General features: G+C 37.6%; 2 protein-coding genes across 3 annotated transcripts; one reads left to right on the top strand and one right to left on the bottom strand.

Moving 5' to 3' along the window:
* Positions 1 to 8,857: 8,857 nt before the first annotated feature.
* Positions 8,858 to 11,915, bottom strand: LOC103868732 (cyclin-A1-1). The gene is made up of 10 exons (XM_009146803.3): positions 11,506 to 11,915; positions 11,147 to 11,411; positions 10,941 to 11,077; positions 10,781 to 10,873; positions 10,554 to 10,687; positions 10,384 to 10,459; positions 10,209 to 10,285; positions 9,430 to 9,613; positions 9,214 to 9,348; positions 8,858 to 9,124 (listed from the first exon to the last, which is right to left on the bottom strand). Exons 1-10 carry the CDS (start codon positions 11,647 to 11,649, stop codon positions 9,038 to 9,040), a joined length of 1,332 nt encoding a protein of 443 aa, XP_009145051.1. The 5' UTR covers positions 11,650 to 11,915; the 3' UTR covers positions 8,858 to 9,037.
* A 141-nt stretch (positions 11,916 to 12,056) lies between these two features.
* Positions 12,057 to 20,213, top strand: LOC103868730 (protein CELLULOSE SYNTHASE INTERACTIVE 2). 2 transcript variants are annotated; one of them, XM_009146802.3, is made up of 8 exons: positions 12,057 to 12,333; positions 12,429 to 12,544; positions 13,286 to 13,360; positions 13,437 to 16,500; positions 16,580 to 19,130; positions 19,211 to 19,671; positions 19,751 to 19,867; positions 19,949 to 20,213. In XM_009146802.3, exons 3-8 carry the CDS (start codon positions 13,296 to 13,298, stop codon positions 20,099 to 20,101), a joined length of 6,411 nt encoding a protein of 2,136 aa, XP_009145050.1. In that variant the 5' UTR covers positions 12,057 to 12,333; positions 12,429 to 12,544; positions 13,286 to 13,295; the 3' UTR covers positions 20,102 to 20,213. The 2 variants fall into 2 exon arrangements, 1 of the variants encoding a protein (XP_009145050.1); XR_633019.3 differs by having other exon boundaries at positions 12,058 to 12,333; positions 19,211 to 19,612; positions 19,717 to 19,867.
* The last annotated feature ends 286 nt before the right edge of the window (positions 20,214 to 20,499 follow it).

The following is a 20,499-nucleotide window of genomic DNA, read 5'->3' as shown; positions in this document are numbered from 1 at the left end:
TTGAGTGGTATCAAATTTGGCGCCGTTGCCGGGGAGCTTTGATCGCCTTTAGATTTAGTGTTATTGATTCTTATTTTTTTCTTTACCCCCATTCTGACACAAAATATTTTCTTGTCTTTTCAGGTACATACCAAGCAGTACCAGAAGCAACAAGGAAAAACACCTGCTATTCTCAAAAAATCCTGCTCACTTGGAACGCACGATCCGCAAAGATCAATGTTCCACATCGCTCGACGCAGCAGTTTTCACGTCGACTGATTCTCGCACCCACCCATCGACCGACACCCGACCTTCATCGTCGACCGATCCACATCGTTCGACATCGATCGATGCTACACCGCGTACATCGATCGATCCTTAGTCTCGAAACATGGTTGCGATTGTTATTCTCAAACAGGATAAGAATGGAGACCTGTATGACCAGGATTGTCATCTGCGTAATGCAACAGGTCAGAAACTAGACGCTCAGGGGAATGTAATCCCTGATGATGATGCTTCAGGAGCTGCTCAACCTGTAGAAGAGGCTGCTCAACCAAAGGCACTGGCCGACTACAATCGTCTAGATGAGTACTACACCAACAGATAAGCTATTCGCCTTCCAGAGATTCAGAAGGAGAATTTCGAGCTGAAGCCTCAGTACTACACACTCGTGTCGCAGCTACCCTACTCTGGGTTACCGCACGAGCATCCTATGGACCACTTGGAGAGGTTTGAGGATCTTATTGTTGCTATTCGTATGGATGGAGTCCCTGAGGACTACCTATTGTGCAAGCTCTTCAAGTATACTCTGACTGGAGAAGCGATGCACTGGCTTAAGCAGCTACCCACAAGATCTCTAAAATCCTGGGCCGACATCAAGAATGCTTTCTTGCGAAACTTCTTTTACTTGAGGAGAAAAATTTCTATATTTGCGTAGGAGACTGGAGAGTCTTTCAAAGATGCGTGGATCAGATTCAAGTTCTTCCAGCGAGACTGTCCATACCACGGATTCAATGAAGTACAACTGCTGAGCACTTTCTTCAGAGGTATCGCTTTGAGGTATCAAATGGCTCTTGATACAGCTAGTGAGGGAAACTTCAACACCAGAAATCCGGTGGAAGCTATGAGACTGATAGAAAATCTAGCAAACAGCAGCATCACTAAGAACACTGACTTTGAGAGGAAGAAGTATGTTGCATCCCTGAGAAAGGAGCAGATGGACGAAGTTGGAACAAAGTTAGATGTGGTTCATGAGCTTCTTAGGAAGTAGGTCTGCTCAGCTGAAGGAGAAGTAATAGTAGACATGGAAGGAGAAGAAGATGTGAACTACATTGGAGATATTGGATTTCAGAGGTCTGGAAACCAGGGTGGAAACAGAAACTACTTTAGCAATGGTAAGAGGAGTAACCAGAGTTCACAGTTCTAGAAACCTTTCAGCAACAACAACAGATGCTATGGAAACTCATACTACCAGAATCCACCACCACAGACTCAGGAAAGCAAGATTGAAGCAATGCTTGACAGAGTTCTGGAAGGACAGCAACAACTCACTGTGGATTTCAGTGAGAAGATAGATTCAGCCTACAACAGTCTGAACACAAGGATTGAGACCTTAGGTACACAAGTGATGAAGCTTGAAATGCAAGTCGCTCAGACTTGAGACACTGTAAAGAGGCAAGAAGCCTTGGCTAGAGAGGTAGGAGTTGAGAAAGCAAAACACCACGTGAATGCCATCCTAGATGATGATTTTTGGCAAGTGGTGAAGCATGAGAAGCTTGGAGAAGGAGATTTCAAAGTTGAAAGCTCCATGAGTTTCGGCGGATCACATTGGTGTCGACCGATGTCAATGGATGCACATCGCTCGACAGACCAGGACGAGTATCGATCAATGGATTACTCTGGACATCGATCGACGTCATCTCCTGAATCGACTGCGGAGTGTAGTGCAGTTCGAATCATTACTCATGAGGAATTCACAGAAAAACATCCTCACCCACCCTTCCCTTTCTACGTTAAAATCGATCGACCGCATGAGCCAGCCGTCGATCGACAGAGAGAGACCAACATCGATCGACCCCCCTCACCTCCCATCGATCTACGGGAACCTCTCACCTACCGAGTGCGATTACCATCAATTGATAGTAATCGAATCAACGCACTCAGACCACCTCCTAATCCTTTAGCAAACCCACCAGAACCTACAACCAACCCTTCAGACACTACACCAGAGCCTATGAAAGATGATGAGGCAACTGAGGGAATAATGTTAAGGAAAAGGAAGGAGAAGATTCCTAAACACCTTAAGAGGGAAGCTAATGAGAAGGAGATGGATAGTTTCACTAAGAGAGTCCTTAGAATCCCAGTGGAAAAACATTTTGATGAAGTTTACTACATATGCCGGTTATGGATGTTCTTCACGGAGACGAAGGAAACTGAGGAGGACATTAGGAGAATGTTTCATCATGTCAGGGAAAGGATGAAACTAAGGATCACATTGAAAAAGAAGAGTGATCATGGAAAGTTTGCAATACCATGTATGGTAAAAGGTATTGAATTTCCCCATGCACTTTGTGACACAGGAGCATCAGTCAGTATTCTACCTAAGGTTATGGAAGACCAGCTGGGTCTGAAAATAGAGCCCTCATCAGAATCTTTCACCTTCGTGGATCTTTCATAAAGAAGCTCAGGAGGCATAATAAGAGACCTTGAGGTACAGATTAGTAATGCCCTTGTCCCATTAGATTTTCATGTCCTGGACATTAAGCTTAACTGGACCTCTTCACTTCTGCTTGGAAGAGCTTTCCTGGCTACAGTAGGAGCTGTATGTGACATGAACACCAACAGATTATGTCTGACATTGATAGATCCAGATGTCCACTATGACCTAGTTCGAGTTGTGAGACAACAGGTCAACGTCGTGGAGCTTGGAAATTATCTTGGTTACATTGCAGCATGCCATTGTGGAGCAGAGTACGAAACCGAGTACTCGGAATCGATCGACACTCACACTATCACATCGATTGATTTCAATAAGTCACTGACGACCGATGAACGCTATTCCACGTTGCCCGACGGGAATCAACCGGTAGACCACTCCACATCAACAGATCAGTATTATCCAGATTTCGCCTTTCAACAACCCAACAAGAACGGACGAGATGACTATTCCATAGGCAGTTGGGCAGATAGCGGATTCCATGAAATTTTTGCAGTGGAGACTGTGATTCTTTCATCCAATGAGGATCCTACTGAGGAGTATGATGAGGATTACTGGCAGGAAAGAGCTACAGAGATTACCCATGGTATATGAGTATTTTACTATCTATATACAATATATTCTATCCTATTAGGTATGTTTTCAGGTTCAGAAGTATCTTGGAGTAAAGTGATGATCATGGAGCATTTAGGAGCTTAAAACAGATTTCATCCGAGCTGACCATAAGAGGTAGATACGAAGAAGAAACAATCGATCGATGCACATCCAGTGACGTCGATCGATACAGAAGAGAAGCCTCGACGATTGAAGATTATGATCGATCGATGTACATCCTGTACCATCGATCGATGTCGAGACGCGGAAGCAAGACTTGGTTTCAGCCGACTTTAAACCCAAGACTTCACCAAATTACAAGATTACCCCTGACGAGTTTTTAACCTAATAGTTATATACTTGCCTAAGTGTTAGGAGGCAAGAGAGCTTTTGGCCACCTTTGTATTCTTATTTTCAGCATAGAGTTTTAGGAGAGAAGATCATAGAGAGATTTGTGATTGGAACTCCATTGATTCAGCTATTCTATTATATGCAGTTTTTCTTTATATTTTGTGTCATGAATTGCTTAACTATGTCTGAGTAGTTTACTTGTTAGATTCAGGGTTCAAATAGGTTAGAGGGATTTTCTCCAACTATAGATTGCTAAGTTGTGGTATTCATTAATTGATTATTCTTAATGCTTGTTCTAGATTAGCTAACTAGAATATTGAACTTAGGAATCTGCATAAGTCAAGCATCCTTGACCATCCAGTCCTGAATCTAATATGTCATGCTAGGACTGCTAGAAAAAGGCTACCGCTGAACTAGACAGCTAGTGAGCATTATCAATCTGCGCCTAGGGCTAAACTAGAAGCATCGATCGATATTGTCTTCTGAAAATCGATCGATATTTGCGAAAGGTGTATCGATCGATATCCCTATAGGACCATCGATCGACACTTTCTTGTGATCCACAAACGACCGTTGAGATCCAAGATCTAGTTAGTTAACCAGTGAAACATTGCCATCGCTGATCAATGTGTTTAAGGGGTTGAGCTTTAATATATCATGCATACAACTGATAGGTATCTATAAGATTATAATCTCCAACACCTGAATAGAAACCTTGCATCTAATACCCTTTCCAATAAGTTAGTCGAGCAATAGACTTGCTCAATTAGGATTGCTATTTACTTTAAAACCATAAAACAACAAACACTTAGAATTAATAAATTACTAGCTTTAATAGATTCCCTAGCTCCTTGTGGATTCGATCCCTAAGTACTACAATTGAACATCTTATTTGAGAGAGTAATTCACTTCTTAGGGTAATTTGAGTGGTATCAATCATCTTCAAGTATTCACAATATTACCATTGTCATCAATACACTAACCACCATGGACAACTAATTTGAAGCTCTTAATGCACCTAAAAATCGATTTTGACTCCTTCTATCTCATTTCTTATGAACTAAAAACAACATATCTTTAACTTTCTCTATATGTTCATCCAAAACCCAATATTTTGATTCTAAATTATGTAAGGTTCATTGAACCATTCAAGCTCATGATTCGTGGTCATAACAAGTTGGTTGCTTTGGTGGTGAAGTATTGTGTGGTTGGAGAAAGCTAAACAAGTTATCTTAATGGTTAAAGCTATGAAATCAATTTTTTTTCAGATTTGTCCGTCAAAAGACTTCCGTGTAAGTCTTCTCCGGCGAGAAGAATTACACGGAAGTCTTCTGGTCAATGTATATGTTAGTTTCGCAATTGACTTTATGTGTGTCTTTTAGAGACGGCTTCTCTGAGAGTCTTCCGGTTTTCTTTGTTTTCAAAAAAATAAGAGAAGACTTCCCGGTAAGTCGTCTAGGATAAACAAGTTAGTTTTGCATTTGACCAGATTGTGTCAAAAATTGGATTTTTCCTAGACGATTTCTGTGACTTACACGGAAGTCGTCCAACAGAAAAATAAAAATTAAATATTTAATTTTTACTAGACAACTTCTAAGTAAGTCGTTTCAGGTTACTTTGCAACTGAAAAATAAAACTTAAATATTTAATTTTATTCGAACGACTTCCATTTAAGTCTTCCAGCAGACGACTTACATGGAAATCTTCCAGGATTTTATTCCGAGATTCTGGTCAAACCTTGGTTATTACATAAGACTTCCGTGTAAGTCATCTGCCGGAAGACTTACATCGAAGTCATCATCGTCTAGGAAAGGTCAAATTTCTGACACATAAAGTGAATTGCAAAACTAACCTATGCATTGACCAGAAGATTTCCATGTAAGTCTTCCAGACGACTTTCGTGGAAGTCGTCTATGTCAACGTTTAATAAAATTTCATTTTCTCTAAAATTATAAAGACTTTTTAATATTTTCTTATCAGTTCATGTATATTAGTCAATATTGGGGATTCTGAATGAAATTTATAACTTAATTGGTGATAATTATGAGGTTAACAAAATTCATGGTTATTAATGTTTCTAGCTAATGAGGGAAGACTTCTACGTTAGTTTTTGTAAAACTTGTTAACTTTAATATATATATTTTCTAACTTTCAAAAGTGTTAAGTAACTTCAAGAATATCAAGCCATATGGTTTAATGTGTCTTCTTAGATCATAAGATATACTTTTTAAATTTCATGAAATTTGAAATTTTAATTTTCACTTAAAATTTGATTTTTCCGCTTAAATTTTAATTTCCCCCTTATATTTAAATATCCCGCTTGAAATTTAAGTCTTCCCAAAACTCTACTGAGAAGATGTCTTCTGGAAGACTTCCCAGAAGACTTCTAGTGAAACTGTTATAGGTTTGAACTAATGTAATGTTTGATGTTTTGGGAATTTGACTAAATTTTCTTGAGAAATTTTCTCCATTAGTTGTAGTAAATTTGACTAAATTTTTGTTTTATTGTGTTTTGCTATTGAAGTTGTATCAATAACTTCAATAATGTCAAGTACTTTTTGCAAGATAATATTGTAAACATGAACATATTTACCAATTTTTTTCATTAATATCTTTTCAAATTTACAAAAGAATTCACAACTAAAAGAGTACACATACAAATTACAAAACAGACCATAAACAAAACTATTATAGCTCATTCCAGCGCAAAGACAAGCTTAGACTCCTCTTGACATGGGAGAAGACTTTGTCAAAAGACTTCCAGAAGACTTCCATGAAGTCGTCTAGTGCATTAAATGTTAGAAGACTTCCGAGAAGACTTTCCTCGAAGTCTATCAAGTCTGTCTCAGATATGAAAAACCTGCATATCCAAAAAAATTCAAATGGCTTCAAAACATAGAAAAACTTCAAAACTAAGATAAAAGCTTAAAACAACCAAAAGAATTTTTAAAAAGTAAGAGCTTTAAGAAACAACAGGTTACCAAATAAGAAAATATGATTTATAGATCTACCTTTAAAGGAGTCGAAGATGAGAACCATGTAATGAAAATAATATGATATAATGTTTGGTGTTTACAAATAAATGATAAATTGTGAAAAAGATAAGAGTTTTAATCAACCAGAGGTTACCAAATGAAAAAAAAAAAATTAGACATATAAACTTACCAAAACACTCAGATCTGAAATAAGAGAAGAGAGATGGGAGAAGACTCCACCAGAGTCTTCCAAAAGATTTCCTAGAAGTCTTCTAGTGCATTAAATGTTAGAAGACTTTCCTATCCGAGAAGCCTTCCCTGGAAGTCTTCCACGTTTGTCTCAGATCTGAAAAAAAACCTGCATATCCAGCATTAAAATGGCTTCAAAACATAGAAAAACTTCAAAAACAAGGTAAGAGATTAAAACAACCAAAAGAGTTTTCAAAAGGTTAATGCTTTAAGCATCAATAGGTTACCAAATAAGAAAATATGATTTATAGATCTACCTTTAAAGGAGTGGAAGATTAGAACCATGTAATAAAAAAACCTGTAAAAACAAAATAAATCAGTGAGAAGACATGAAATAACTATAAATTGATAAAAAGTTTGGTGGTTTTAAGTTCAAAGAGATTGGAGAGAGGTTGGAGAGTTTTAGAATGAGAAATATTACATTTTTGTTGCAGCCATTTAGGAGGAAGTGAGAGAATGTGTAAATTCTCTTTATAAAAAGAGACAAAAATTTCAATAAGATTAAATTTTATCGATTCATAAGACTCTTGAAAGTCTTCTAGACTCTAAATATAAATCATAAACTCAAATAACTAATTAAATAGAAACGAACACTTCATTAAACTTAAAAAAATGTTTAATATACACAAAACTAAACATATATATGTCAAAATTTATTTTTTCAAAAAATGTTAAGCTTCCAAAATCTAACACTAAGAATACATAAAATACTACAACATATGTTGTCAAACCCTAAACCAAAAAATATCATGACACACTACTTTCACTCATTTATGTTGAAAACAATTCAATTTTATTATATTTTAATTTATATCACTTACAACTATTTATAATTACATGATTTTAATTTTCTTACAAAATTTATAAATTATTTTTAAAATCTATTATATGAGAAGACTTCCTGGAAGACTTTACGAGAGTTAAGTCTAGGGAAAATTTATTTTTAAGATCTTATAAATTATTTTAACAATCTACTATTTTTTTCCTCTCGAATTATTAATAAATTATTTTTAAGATCTACTATAAGGGGTTGGTTCTAGAAGATTTACAGAACTTGAGAAGACTTACAAAATCTCAAAAGACTTTACGAGGTTATATTCGTAAAAATTTATGGTTTTTTGTTTGGTCATAAGAGGCTAGTTGTAATTTTACTAGCGTTTTGGATTACTTTTGTATTTAATTCAAATTTGAGATACTTTTGGGGTTAAAATCAAGTTTTGAGTCATAATTGACAAATTTCCCACAAAAGATAGAAGATTGTGCTTTTTCACCATTTAACCATGCTATCTAGTATCTACCAAACAAAATTGCATTCCATGGTTAAGTTGACATTTAGTAGATATCGTGGCGGAGCTACGTTAGTGGAGAGGGGGGGGCAACTGCCCCAGATAAAACAAAATATTTATCAAAATCGTTAAGTAATTAACCAAAGCTTCACTAAATCAGCTTGTCTTGCCCCCGTTAAATTTTCTTCCTGCCCTCACCAAACCTTCGCTCAAGCCTCACATCTCACCATTTCAGTTTTATTTTTAATCTCATATTTATCAGTTGAAATAAATTATTGATACTTTCCTATTTTGCATGGACACTAATATCCATAAGAAAATATTGAATGCATTTTTGTATTTTATTTAAAGAGGTTTGTTCAGTCGTGTTAAATAACTATTTTATATATTTTTCATTGGTTAACTATTTTGATGAGATGTAAGTTTTTATTATTTCCCCATGAGCCATGATTAGGTTAATTTCTGTACAAATACTATACACATTTTTGATTAAAAATATTTAAGTTATATGTTAAATCATATAAATAATTAAAATATTTATTTAAAAATACCAGTTGTTTATCACTTTATTTAATATTAAATATTATTTGAAAAAAATTATATCTCCAATAAAAAAAGTTTCTGGCTCCGGCACCGGTAGATATATCATATCAAGTATGCTGATTGATATTTGACTTATTCATGAAAAGCAACTTATCAAAATCCAATACTCATCTAATCATCTTATCATAACCGAATATTCATCTAATCATCTAAATAATTTTGCCATTTTTATGATTTCACTAATCATGAAATTCTCGAAGTGAGAACATAGATAGCTATTTTATGAAAAAAATATAAATGGTCACAACAACAATCAGACAATCCAACGCAAGATTGGAACTAAGTTAATTCGAAAATTGATCAATGCAGCTGTTGTTGAAGAACTCTGGGGGGATAATTGATGGACAAAACTTCTTTGCCACAAACTTGTACTGCAATTAAAAAAAAACAGTCAACCCATTAATAAACAAAAAAAAACATCAACATCATAACACTTCTTAAAAAGAATTACAAAACTTACTTTGTGTTGACTGTACTTGTCCCTTACAGCAGGAAGAGTAGAGACGTGAGCGTTACTGCAGAATCGTTGAAGATCCTTCACACATCCTCTCAATTCCATCGCTCCATACTGCGTATAGAGTTGCAACGTCGAATTCTGATTCACCAAAAGAATCAAACATTTTACTACATTGATCCTTAAAAGTAAGCACTGTCTAGACAAAGTACAAATACATACCCACGGTCTTCTTGTTGGGTCTAGAATATACATAGCCAAGAAAATGGCAGAAGCAGCAACAAGTGAAGGAGAATGAGAGAGCATTGTGTACTCCAAAAGCGACAATTCCGCAATGTAGTTGGCCATACATTCTAGCTGCATACACGGAGCCTCATTAACCCCATGGGCAGCCCGAAAAAAGCGTCTGAATGTCAAGTTTAAAGATTCAAGGGGTTAGTAATATTGTATGAGATATATATCAATATTATTAAAAGAGAAGGAGTCCTAAAAAAGTCTAATTAAACAAGGTTGTTAGACCATTTCATTAGATTTAACTATTTATTTGGTCTTACCTTATATTTCTCTAAATATATAAATAGTTTACATAATTTAAATGAACTCATTTATTATTCTCCCATAATCTATTATATAATTACTCTAACAATAAATTATTCCATAAATATAAGACAGATTATTCAAACATGTTTACACATGAAGTGATCATTACCACATATAGTTTCATTAATAGTATAATTTTTTAATGGTTTAGTTATGTTTAGTAGGGTATATAATTTGTATTTTAAAAATTTAAGTACTCATTTGATCCTTAATTCGGATACTGATATGCTCGGTTATTTATGAAATTCAGCTTAATTTTGGGTTTTTTTCAGTTTGGTACGATTTAGTGCATCCTATACATTATCTTATATATAAATTATATAAGAAGAATTTATTTAATTTCAAAAATAGACCAGGTCAAAATCTAGTTGTAATGATAAGAAGCAATCATCTTTGCTAACCTTAGAAAACATTTGGCTGTAGGGGCTGACATTTCAAACTTCAAGTAATTCAAAACAGCAGATTCCATGTCAAGAACCTGCAAGAAGAGCCAAAAGAAACACATGCAAACAAAATCGATGATTTTAAATTACTGGATTTTGTTCTCATTAATCAAAATCCTGTTAAAAGACAAACCTCATCCTTGAGATATGTATTATCGGTGATATAGCAGAACTCCTCGACTTGTGGTGCACATATCTCTTCATATTTTCTGAAACATTTAAGCAATTTAGCATCATTAGATTTTGCCTAAGCAACAGAAAGGAACAATAAAACAAGACGATAAGAAAATTTCCGTTTCTTACGCTGCTACCATCATACATGCCACACCGAGCAACTGAAGCTTGTGTCTACTAATCACATTGCCAGATAGATATCTATCAATGTAGTTCACTGTCAGATACAACGTCTCAGGTACAAGCCTATACTCTTCTGATACCTGGAAGAAACAAAACAAAAAAAATTTTACTCACACATTTGGCAAGATTGACAAAAGCCATCACATATCTGAATTTGACAAACTATAATTCACCTCAACAAGCCAATCAACTAGGATTCCACGCATACTAGAGTTTACATCCTTTTGAACTGTCTCCATGTAGTCAACCGCAGGCCGCTTCTTTGCCTATACCATATATTTACAAATTCAGAACTTACCACATTCTCGATCAAAATAGAAAAAAAATATTCACCTCGGCGGCACGAAGATGATTGTAAATATCACAAGCAAACGGTGGACAGAGCTGCGGATCCGCATCGTTATTGTCGATGTTGATAAACTTATCCTTATTCTCCATTTCAGACAATACATATCTTCTGCAATAGTTAACTGCAAGCCAACAACAAATTCAGAAAAAAAAACCCAAAAAAAAACTAATAATCAAAGTAGAGAAAAGACCGTTAGTTGTCTCTGAACTCGGGGTTATGTATAGATTGCTAAATGCCTTCCTCTCGATGGAAACATCTTCACTGTCGATATACTCGACTCCAGGGCTCTTATAGGAATCACATGTAGACTTTGTCTCGTCGATTGACATAGATTCATCATCGGATTTGCTAGAAGAAGACGCTTGGGTTTGCTCACAGAGCAAAGAAGTAGCATTAACGCAAACAGGTTGTGTTGGTGCCTGCTTCAATTTCGCAGATTTGTTCGAACAATGCGCCTAAGAAAAATAAAATTAAAACCAGAAAAAAAAAAACAAACAAAATTGTTCACATAGGAAGCAAAAGGTTGCGGCAAAATTCACCAATACTTACAAAATCAACAGATGAATTTGGGATTTGTGACTCCTTCTTTTGATTAGTGATGTTACCCAGTGGGGCTCGTTTCTTGGCCATAACCGCCGTGTTAGAGATTGGTTTCACTGACGAAGGCCGCCGATTCTGATTAGTGTTCGACATTCTTTTAAGGGTTTAAATCTCCAGTCCTCGAGAAATTTGAGTTTTAATTGCCAGAGAGAGAGAGAGAGAGAGAAGACTTTAAATGAAGGAATGGTATTTTGAATTTATAAAAAACGATCCTGGAGCGTAGCTAAATTTAAATTCCTGTGTCTCTGACTAACGAAGAATGCATCACTGACCTATTAAGTTAATGCCACGTCAACTCTTTTGTGGTGTGTATCGGTGTTGGGTATTCTTTTTGAATTCGAATCTCAGACGCCGAGAAAAGATAAAACAAATTTGAATTTTCAAACTGTCACTTTTGGTGCTTTTCTTTTTCTAAAGCCTCTACTCGCAGACAAAAAGAAAGAGAAATGCATACATTAAAAAAAAAACAATTTTTCCAAGAAAATTCATTATCAACGAAAACAATATATAATGTTACTAAATTAGATTTCTGATACAAATTGTCCGGGAATGGAAACAAAAAAAAGATGTGAAAGTTGGAGAAAATTCAGGAAATTACGTAAATAGTTTTTGTTTTATCTTTTAAAACAGTTGCATAATTAAGAAGAACTTTTCTTTTTTTGGGATTTATGATAGAGCGATTTGCACCGTAAATCTCCTCTCTGTCAAACCTTTAAAACACTCTTTTTATTGGTCACACAACCTATCCAGCGATTCTTGTCTGCAACGTCAAAAGAGGTAAAATCCTTAACAGTCTTTTTAAATCCAACTCGCCAAGAATTGACATGTACAACAAAAAAAGTTGCAACGGTGTCGTGATGTTTTCTTTTCAGTAAGAAACCAGGATTCAAACTAATCATCACGCATTGCAAAACTGCAACATCTGAATATAGGAGCGGCGTTTGCTGCGCCTAGGAGGAGGGAATTGTGGAACGTTCTGGAATCAAAGGTAATTCATTAGAAAGAGTTAATCTGACGTTGCGTTTTAAATGACTCAATATGTGTTACGATTTTTACATTTTACATCAGCTATTTGATGATTGGGGAGAAACTATATAAACATAACTTTCTTGACACAGCTGGTTTTGTGCATGTTGGATTTATTGGCGTGGCGACGTCTAGGATTCAAATCTTCCTTTACAATTTGGAACTTAAACATAAATAAATAAAAACACATACGTTTTAAAGGTTCAAAACTGGATCTTATAAAAGAAAACACATTTTCAACAACTCTGCATTTGTTTGTTTTAGTTTTTGATAAGCATTACGTGTGTTTTGTTTATTTATCTTAGAAGATATATCTCGGGTGTAGAAATAAACTTTAAACACAAACAATATTTAGATCCATTCAGATGGTAACTCTAAATGTACATCCAACTAAAAAAAAATGAACAAGGCCTAAATCATCTAAAACACGATTTCTTGAGTTCTACGTGTATATCATATATAGAATTATCAACACGACCAATCAAATGAGAAAAACAAAAAAGATTAAACACACTATATAAAATAACAAAATCAGAGGTTTTTAAATATACTGGAACCATTCGCCTAGATAGAATCTATTTTTGGAAGTGACACAAAGAAAATGACTTTTAAGTAACAAAGGAAACAGCAAAAAAAATTTACTGCAAGAACAGGAGTCATATTTCTTTAGTATCCATTAGTCTTGAAGTTTTATTATTTACAGAAAGGAGAAGATGTCAAAGCCTCCCTCCTCAATGAATCAGCACGAAACTCCTTCGGTGTCTTCTCCTAGGCAGAGGTATATTGATATGTTTCCAATACATCCACTTTTGCTGCTCTACATTGCTCTAATTGATGGGTGATTTTGCGTGAAGGGACAACAATAAAACAATGATGCCTGAGATTGATGATATAGAGAAAGCAGCACACACGATCACACGTCTCATTGAGCAACTTCATGCCAAGAAATCAACGGCGCAAGAGAAAGAGCTCAGCAGCGCTCGTCTTCTCGGTCTAGCAAAAGGTAAAAAAGAGTGTAGAAAGATAATTGGACGAAACGTGAACGCCATGCCATCCTTCATATCACTTGTCAGGAACGGAACCCCTTTGGCAAAACTCAATTCCGCTTCAATCTTGACCGTTCTATGCAAAGACGAAAACATGCGTTCTAAACTACTAATAGGAGGATGTATCCCGCCGCTGTTGTCACTCTTGAAATCTGACTCTGTGGACGCAAGAAGAGCAGCGGCGGAGGCCATATATGAAGTTTCTTTGTGTGGAATGGATGATGATGATACTGTTGGTACTAAGATATTTGTCACGGAAGGCGTCGTACCGAGTTTATGGGATCAGTTAAAGATGAAAAAGAAGCAGGACCAAACAGTTGAAGGATATTTGGTTGGAGCTTTGAGAAATCTATGCGGCGATAGAGACTGTTTCTGGACAGTAACGCTAGAAGATGGCGGAGTCGACATCATCTTAAAGCTTCTGCAATCTAGTAACGCGGCATCTCAATCAAACGCGGCTTCTCTCTTAGCTCGTCTCATTAGGACTTTTCCTTTTAGCGTGTCAAAAATAGTTGAGTCAGGTGCTGTGCAAGTTCTGGCTCAGCTTCTAGGTGATGAAATCAACCTTGTCGTTCGTGCCAGTGTAGTCAATGCTCTAGAAGCCATCACATCGAAGTCAGAAGAAGCTAAGAATGTGGCTAGAGATTTGGATGGGATCCACCTTCTGATTAGCGCAGTGGTTACTTCGCCGGTAGATGAAGAAAATGAACGTGTCTTACAGAGTTATGGAACACAAGCTTTAGCAAACTTATGCGGAGGAATGTCTGCTTTGATTGTGTACCTTGGAGGTCTATCATTGTCTCCGCGCCTCACTGAGCCCATCGCTGACATTCTTGGAGCTCTTGCTTATGCTCTGAGGAAGTTTCAGCCAAGTAGTCACGATGATAAAGTAACGTTGGATCTAACACTAACAGAAGGAGTACTAGTGAAACTACTGAAGCCCCGAGATACTCAATTGATCCAAGAACGTATCTTGGAAGCTATGTCAAGTCTATATGGAAATGTTGATGTATCACAATCACTCAATAATGTGGACACTAAGAGGGTTTTAGTCGGGCTAACAATCTTGGCCACGGGAGATCCACGTGAACGGATGATAACTTGTTTGTCAAATTTATGCAAATATGAGGATGTCTGGGAAGCTATTGGGAAGAGAGAAGGGATTCAAATCCTCATACCGTTTCTTGGGTTGTCCAGCGAACTTCATCAACAACTGTCAGTTGAGTTCTTAGCGATCTTGACTGACAAGGTGGAAGAAAGTAGATGGGCTGTTACTTCGGCAGGCGGGATTCCTCCATTACTGCAGATACTAGAGACTGGTGTATCGCACAAGGCAAAGGACGACGCGGTCCGTGTCCTTTGGAACCTGTGTTGTCACAGCGAGGAAATACGTCTTTGCGTTGAGAAAGCAGGAGCTATTCCTGTACTCTTGGGGCTTCTACAAAACGGTGGAGCAAAAGCACAAGAGAACTCAGCGAATACGCTTTTGAAACTGATTAAAACAGCTGACCCAAGTGTTATCGAGCAAGTACAGGCTTTGTTTCTCGGAGATGCTCCTAAATCAAAGACTCATTTGATCAGAGTTCTAGGCCATGTTCTTGCATCGGCTTCGTTGGAGGAATTTGTCACCAAGGGTTCTGCAGCTAATAATGGATTGAGGTCACTTGTCCAAAGACTTGCCTCATCCAACGAGAAGATGAAAGAGAACGCAGCTTCTGTCTTGGCTGATTTATTCAGTTCAAGAAAAGACCTTTGTGGTGGTCTTGGATTTGATGAGAATGATAGTCCATGCACAAAGCTTTTAAGCGGAAACACTCACGCCGTTGCAACGCAACTAGCCCACGCCATTGGTTCTCTATCCAATCCAACAAAGAAAAAGATTGTACAAAAGAAGTTATCCGGTCCAGAAGTCGAAGTGATCAGACCATTGATAAAGTCAGCAAAAACAAACCCGATCGAGTCAGCAGAGAACCCCATGTCCACTCTTGCCAACCTTCTTTCCGACCCAAATATTGCAGCCGAGGCATTAGCTGATGATGTTGTTTCTGCTTTGACAAGAATATTAAGAGAAGGAACAGTACAAGGGAAGAGAAATGCTTCACAAGCTCTACATCATTTACTTAAGCATTTCCAGGTTAACGATGTGTTTAAAGGAAATGATCAGTGTCTTCCTGAACTCATTGAGCTCTTAAACGCTACTGACCTTAACAACAGCGCCTTTATAGATGTTTTGGAAGTACTCTCTTTGCTGGCTAAAGCTAAGTATGGTGCTAACTTTTCGCATAACCCCTTTTCCGCATTCACCGAAGCTCCTTCCAGTTTGGACTCTCTCGTCCGATGTGTAGCTGATGGTCATCCTCTCGTGCAAGATAAAGCAATAGATATTTTGTCTCGCTTCTGCAAGACACAGTTTGTCGCGCTAGGTGAAGTTTTGGTCACACGATCGAAATCAATTTCTTCCTTGGCTAACAGGACAACCAACTCATCTAGTCCTGAAATAAAAGTTGGGGGAGCTCTGTTGCTTCTATGCGCAGCGAAGAAGGACAAAACATTATGCGTTGAAGTAATTGGAAGATCAGGGCATTCGAAAAGCTTAGTAAGCAGTCTTCTTGATATGTCAAAGCAGAACTCTCTATGCTGTTCATATAGAGTTGAAATTCAAAGACCAAGATCTTTCATCGCAAACAACTTGTGCTTAAAGATGGGCGACTCCGACATGGTTGATCCAGTAACTGTCTTGGGAAGCACAATCTCTATGTGGTTTCTATCCATTTTTTGCTCTTCTCATCCCAACAACACTCTTACTGTTATGGAAGACAACGGACTTGAAATTATTGCAGAGAAGCTTCAAAGATATAAGTTCAACACACAGGTACATAAGGATACTTACTAGCTTTCTTCTATTTTTGGCAAGTGTTGGTGTTGCTGAATTACGATCTTTATTTTTGCAGGAGGAAGTCTCGGATTCCGAAGAAAAATGGATTCTTCTATCATTCCTAGCTGTTATGTCTCAAGAACCAGACGTTGTTTCGTCCCCAGCAGTATCAAATCTTGTGCCAACTCTAGCTGTTTTCATGCAATCTGACCAAACGATTGATGGATATTTTACTGCACAAATATTGGCAGCGTTGGTTCGTAGCAGGAATGATAAAATCATTGCAGAAATAATGAATTCAGATATCGTGGAAGCACTGATAAACTCGGTTGGAAACACAGAATCAGAAACATGGAATCTTTATGCCTTGGCAGAAGAGCTATCTCTATTACAAAAGCCTTGTGAGGCCACTTTAGAGGCACTCTTCAAAGATGAAAGACTAAGACGTGGTTCACTGACACAGAAAAGTATCCCTTTGCTGGTGAATCTCGTAAAACCAAATGCAAACAAACAAACCTTGCCAGTAGTTGTTCGGCTTCTGAGTAATATTGCAGAGTGGGGAGATTCAAGTAAACTACTTATCGCTGAAGCTGGAGGTCTCATTGCTTTAGCCGAGTACCTTTCTTCGAGTCCTCAAGATTCGACCGAGCTCACCGTTTGTGAACTGTTAGGATCACTCTTTCAGTGCCCGGAAATCACACATCACAAAACAGCTTTAAGTTCCATGAAGCAGCTCATAGGAATCCTTCATCTTGCTTGTGGAAGTACCCGCTACAGTGCCGCAAGAGCTCTTCGTGAGCTTTTTAGCTCTGAGCACATAAGAGATTCAGAATCAGCATGGAAAGCACTTTCCCCACTTGTAGAAATGTTGAGGACTACGTTGGAGAGTGAACGAGATATTGCTCTAACTGCTTTGGTGAAGCTAACTATAGCAAAATGTCCAAGGCCAGACATTTTTAATTGTATTGAAGGAAACCCATTGGACAACATCTACAAGATTTTACATTCAGAGAGCTCATCGCTTGAATCAAAGACAAGTGCTGCGAGGATATGCGCGTTTCTATTTACCAGTGAACATTTGAGAGAAAGCTCGTCCGCCGCAGATTGCATGGTACCTATTATATCACTAATCCGGTCAGGAACAAGCACTGCTGTAGAAGCTGGGATGGTTGCAGTGAACAGACTCCTGGATAGCAAAAGATACACAGAGGCTGCAGAAGAACATGATTGTGTGAACATGTTCTTTGGCTTTGTGGTTTCTGGAAACTATGTAATCAGCGAGGGTGCGATTTCTTGTCTTGTAAAAATGGCTAAAGACAACACTCCACGTAAAATGGATCTGATTAAAATGGGGATAATCGAGCAATGCGTTGGTCAACTCTCCACACATTCTCCAAGCTCTTTGTGTTCTGTAATCGCAGAGCTTTTCAGAGTTTTGACAAACGTTGGTGCTGTTGCTAGAAGCCAAGAGGCGATAAAAATGGTACAACCGGTCCTCTTGGTTTTGCGTAGAAAAGACTTGGACTTTCAAGGCCACCTCGGTGGTTTACAAGCAGTAGCAAACATCTTGGAGAAACCCATGCTTCTTGAATCAATAAACATGGCATCTTCAGCAATCATTACGCCTTTGATACCATTGCTAGAGTCCGAATCAATAACAGTTCAACACGCAGCCGCAGAGTTACTGACCTCTCTACTTGAATCGCAACGTTTCCAAGAAGAGATTGCGACCAAGGATCTCATTGTTCCTCTTGTGAAGCTTGCCGGGATCCGAGTAAGAAATTTACAAGAGACAGCTTTAATGGGTTTGGAGAAATCGTCAATTACATGGACTAAAGAAGTAGCTGACGCCGAAGGGATCCAAGAGCTCTCAAAAGTTATAATCGACGAAGATCCTCAGCTTCCTGTATCTCTATGGGAATCAGCAGCTTTCATATTAAGCAATATTCTCAGATTCAATCCAGAACACTATTACTTTACAGTACCTGTATCAGTTCTCGCAAAAATGCTCTTCTCAACAGCCGAGAGCACAGTGATCTTAGCCATAGACGCATTGATCATCCACGAGAAGAAAGACTCGTCAAGTGTTGTAGAAATGTCCGAATCTGGTGCGCTCGACGCATTACTTGATCTGCTAAGATCACACCATTGCCAAGAACTCTCTGCAAGATTAGTCGAACTGATATTACGCAATCCAAAGGTCAGGGAGACAAAACTCTGCAAGCTTGTAATAACTCCTTTGTCAGAGTACATACTAGACATAGAGACAAGATCAGAATCCGCAAAGCTCCTAGTGGCTATGGCTCTCAGAGACATCTCTCAACACGAAGGAATCGCTAAAGCCACGGACTCGGCCTTAGCGTGCCGCGCACTAATCAGCTTGATCGTGGAAGAACCAAGCGAAGAGATGCAAATGGTTGTGATGTGTGGGTTAGGGAACTTTGCAATGTACAGTAGAACGAGCAGAAAAGCTATGGCAGAAGCTGGTGGTGTGGGTTTGGTTCAAGAGATGCTTAGATCATCTAATCCACAAGTTTCTACTCAAGCAGCTCTAATGATCAGATCTCTCTTCTCTAATCATACACTTCAAGAGTATGTCTCCTGTGAAATCATCAAATCTTTAACCGGTAAGCTTGCAAATCGAGATCTTTCCGTTTTGGTTTTGAAATCAAAGACACTGTTAGTGTTGACTCACCTTCCACTGCAGCTGCGATGGAGAGGGAGTTATGGACGACTGCGATGATAAACGTGGAAGTGGTGAGAACGCTAAACGCAGTTCTGACGACGTTTCCCAAACTCCGATCATCGGAGGCGGCAACCGCATGTATCCCTCACTTAATCGGAGCTTTGAAATCCGGCGATAAAGAAGCGAGAGACTCGGCGTTAGACACGATCCACACGCTGAGACAGTCGTGGAGAACGATGCCGACGGAGACGGCGAGGTCTCAGGCGGTTTTAGCAGCGGAGGCGATTCCGATGCTGCAACTGATGATGAAATCCAAATCTCCGGAGCGAAGCTTCCACGAGAGAGGGAACAGTCTCTTGAATTGTTTGCCGGGAAGTTTAACGGTGGCAATCAAACGCGGAGATAATCTGAAACGCTCTATGGGTAACACAAACGCGTTTTGTAGCTTAATCATCGATAATTGCCCCAAAAAGAAAACCAAGGTACCTTCGGTTTGTTTCGATTTAATTTGATTTTATTTGATACAGGTTAAAAACTAGATTCTAACCGGAACCGGTTCAGGTTGTGAAACGCACCAGCTCACCGGTTTGGAAGGAATCTTTCACATGGGACTTTGCTGTTCCTCCTAGAGGACTGTTTCTAGAAATCGTATGCAAATCAAACAACATTTTCCGCGACGTATGTTTCTGATTTTCTAAATTTTTTACTATAAATAATTTTTTTTAGAATCTTTAGCTAATGGTGTTTTCAAAATCACAGAAAAATTTGGGGAAGGTGAGGATCCCAATTGATAAAGTGCTGACAGAAGGGAGTTACAGTGGAAGTTTTAGCCTAAGTAACGAAAGCAAGAAAGATGATGGTTCGAACAGAAGTCTAGACGTCGAGATTGTTTGGTCGAATCAGACATTTTAATATCCCTTTGAAGTGTTTTAATTATCTACGCAACTTAATGTGTCAATTTGTGATTGAATATTTTATGTAAAAATATTAAACTATGAAATTATTTAATTCGGTGATTCTTTAATATCTCCTGTATATTATTTGAAAATTTGTTTTTTAAAAAATATACTCCCACTGTATCAGTTTAATTGGTTTTTAAAGATTTTGATTTTGTTTCAAAATATTATAAAATATTATATTTTTTTCTTGGTTAAATTAGTTTTATTTAATGTTATTTTATATAGCAACTTTAAACACCTCTTAAAATAATATAGATGAAGTATAACTTTTTATTTTATATTAATTACAATTTAATCTTGCTAAAATGACTTTGTTATAAGGTTTATATGCTTACGTGGCTCACCAAGAAT

The sequence above is a fragment of the Brassica rapa genome, chromosome A05 (genome assembly GCF_000309985.2).
Source record: "Brassica rapa cultivar Chiifu-401-42 chromosome A05, CAAS_Brap_v3.01, whole genome shotgun sequence".
Taxonomy (NCBI): domain Eukaryota; kingdom Viridiplantae; phylum Streptophyta; class Magnoliopsida; order Brassicales; family Brassicaceae; genus Brassica; species Brassica rapa.
This window is presented reverse-complemented; position numbering and strand designations above follow the sequence as displayed.

Coding starts and splice junctions, on each gene's coding strand:
- LOC103868730 (XM_009146802.3), top strand. CDS start 13,296: ATGTCAAAGCCTCCCTCCTCAATGAATCAGCACGAAACTCCTTCGGTG. Junction 13,361..13,436: donor GTGTCTTCTCCTAGGCAGAG/GTATATTGATAT, acceptor TTTTGCGTGAAG/GGACAACAATAAAACAATGA. Junction 19,131..19,210: donor AATCATCAAATCTTTAACCG/GTAAGCTTGCAA, acceptor CTTCCACTGCAG/CTGCGATGGAGAGGGAGTTA.
- LOC103868732 (XM_009146803.3), bottom strand. CDS start 11,649: ATGTCGAACACTAATCAGAATCGGCGGCCTTCGTCAGTGAAACCAATC. Junction 11,412..11,505: donor CAAATTCATCTGTTGATTTT/GTAAGTATTGGT, acceptor TATTTTTCTTAG/GCGCATTGTTCGAACAAATC. Junction 9,614..10,208: donor ACAGCCAAATGTTTTCTAAG/GTTAGCAAAGAT, acceptor CTTGACATTCAG/ACGCTTTTTTCGGGCTGCCC.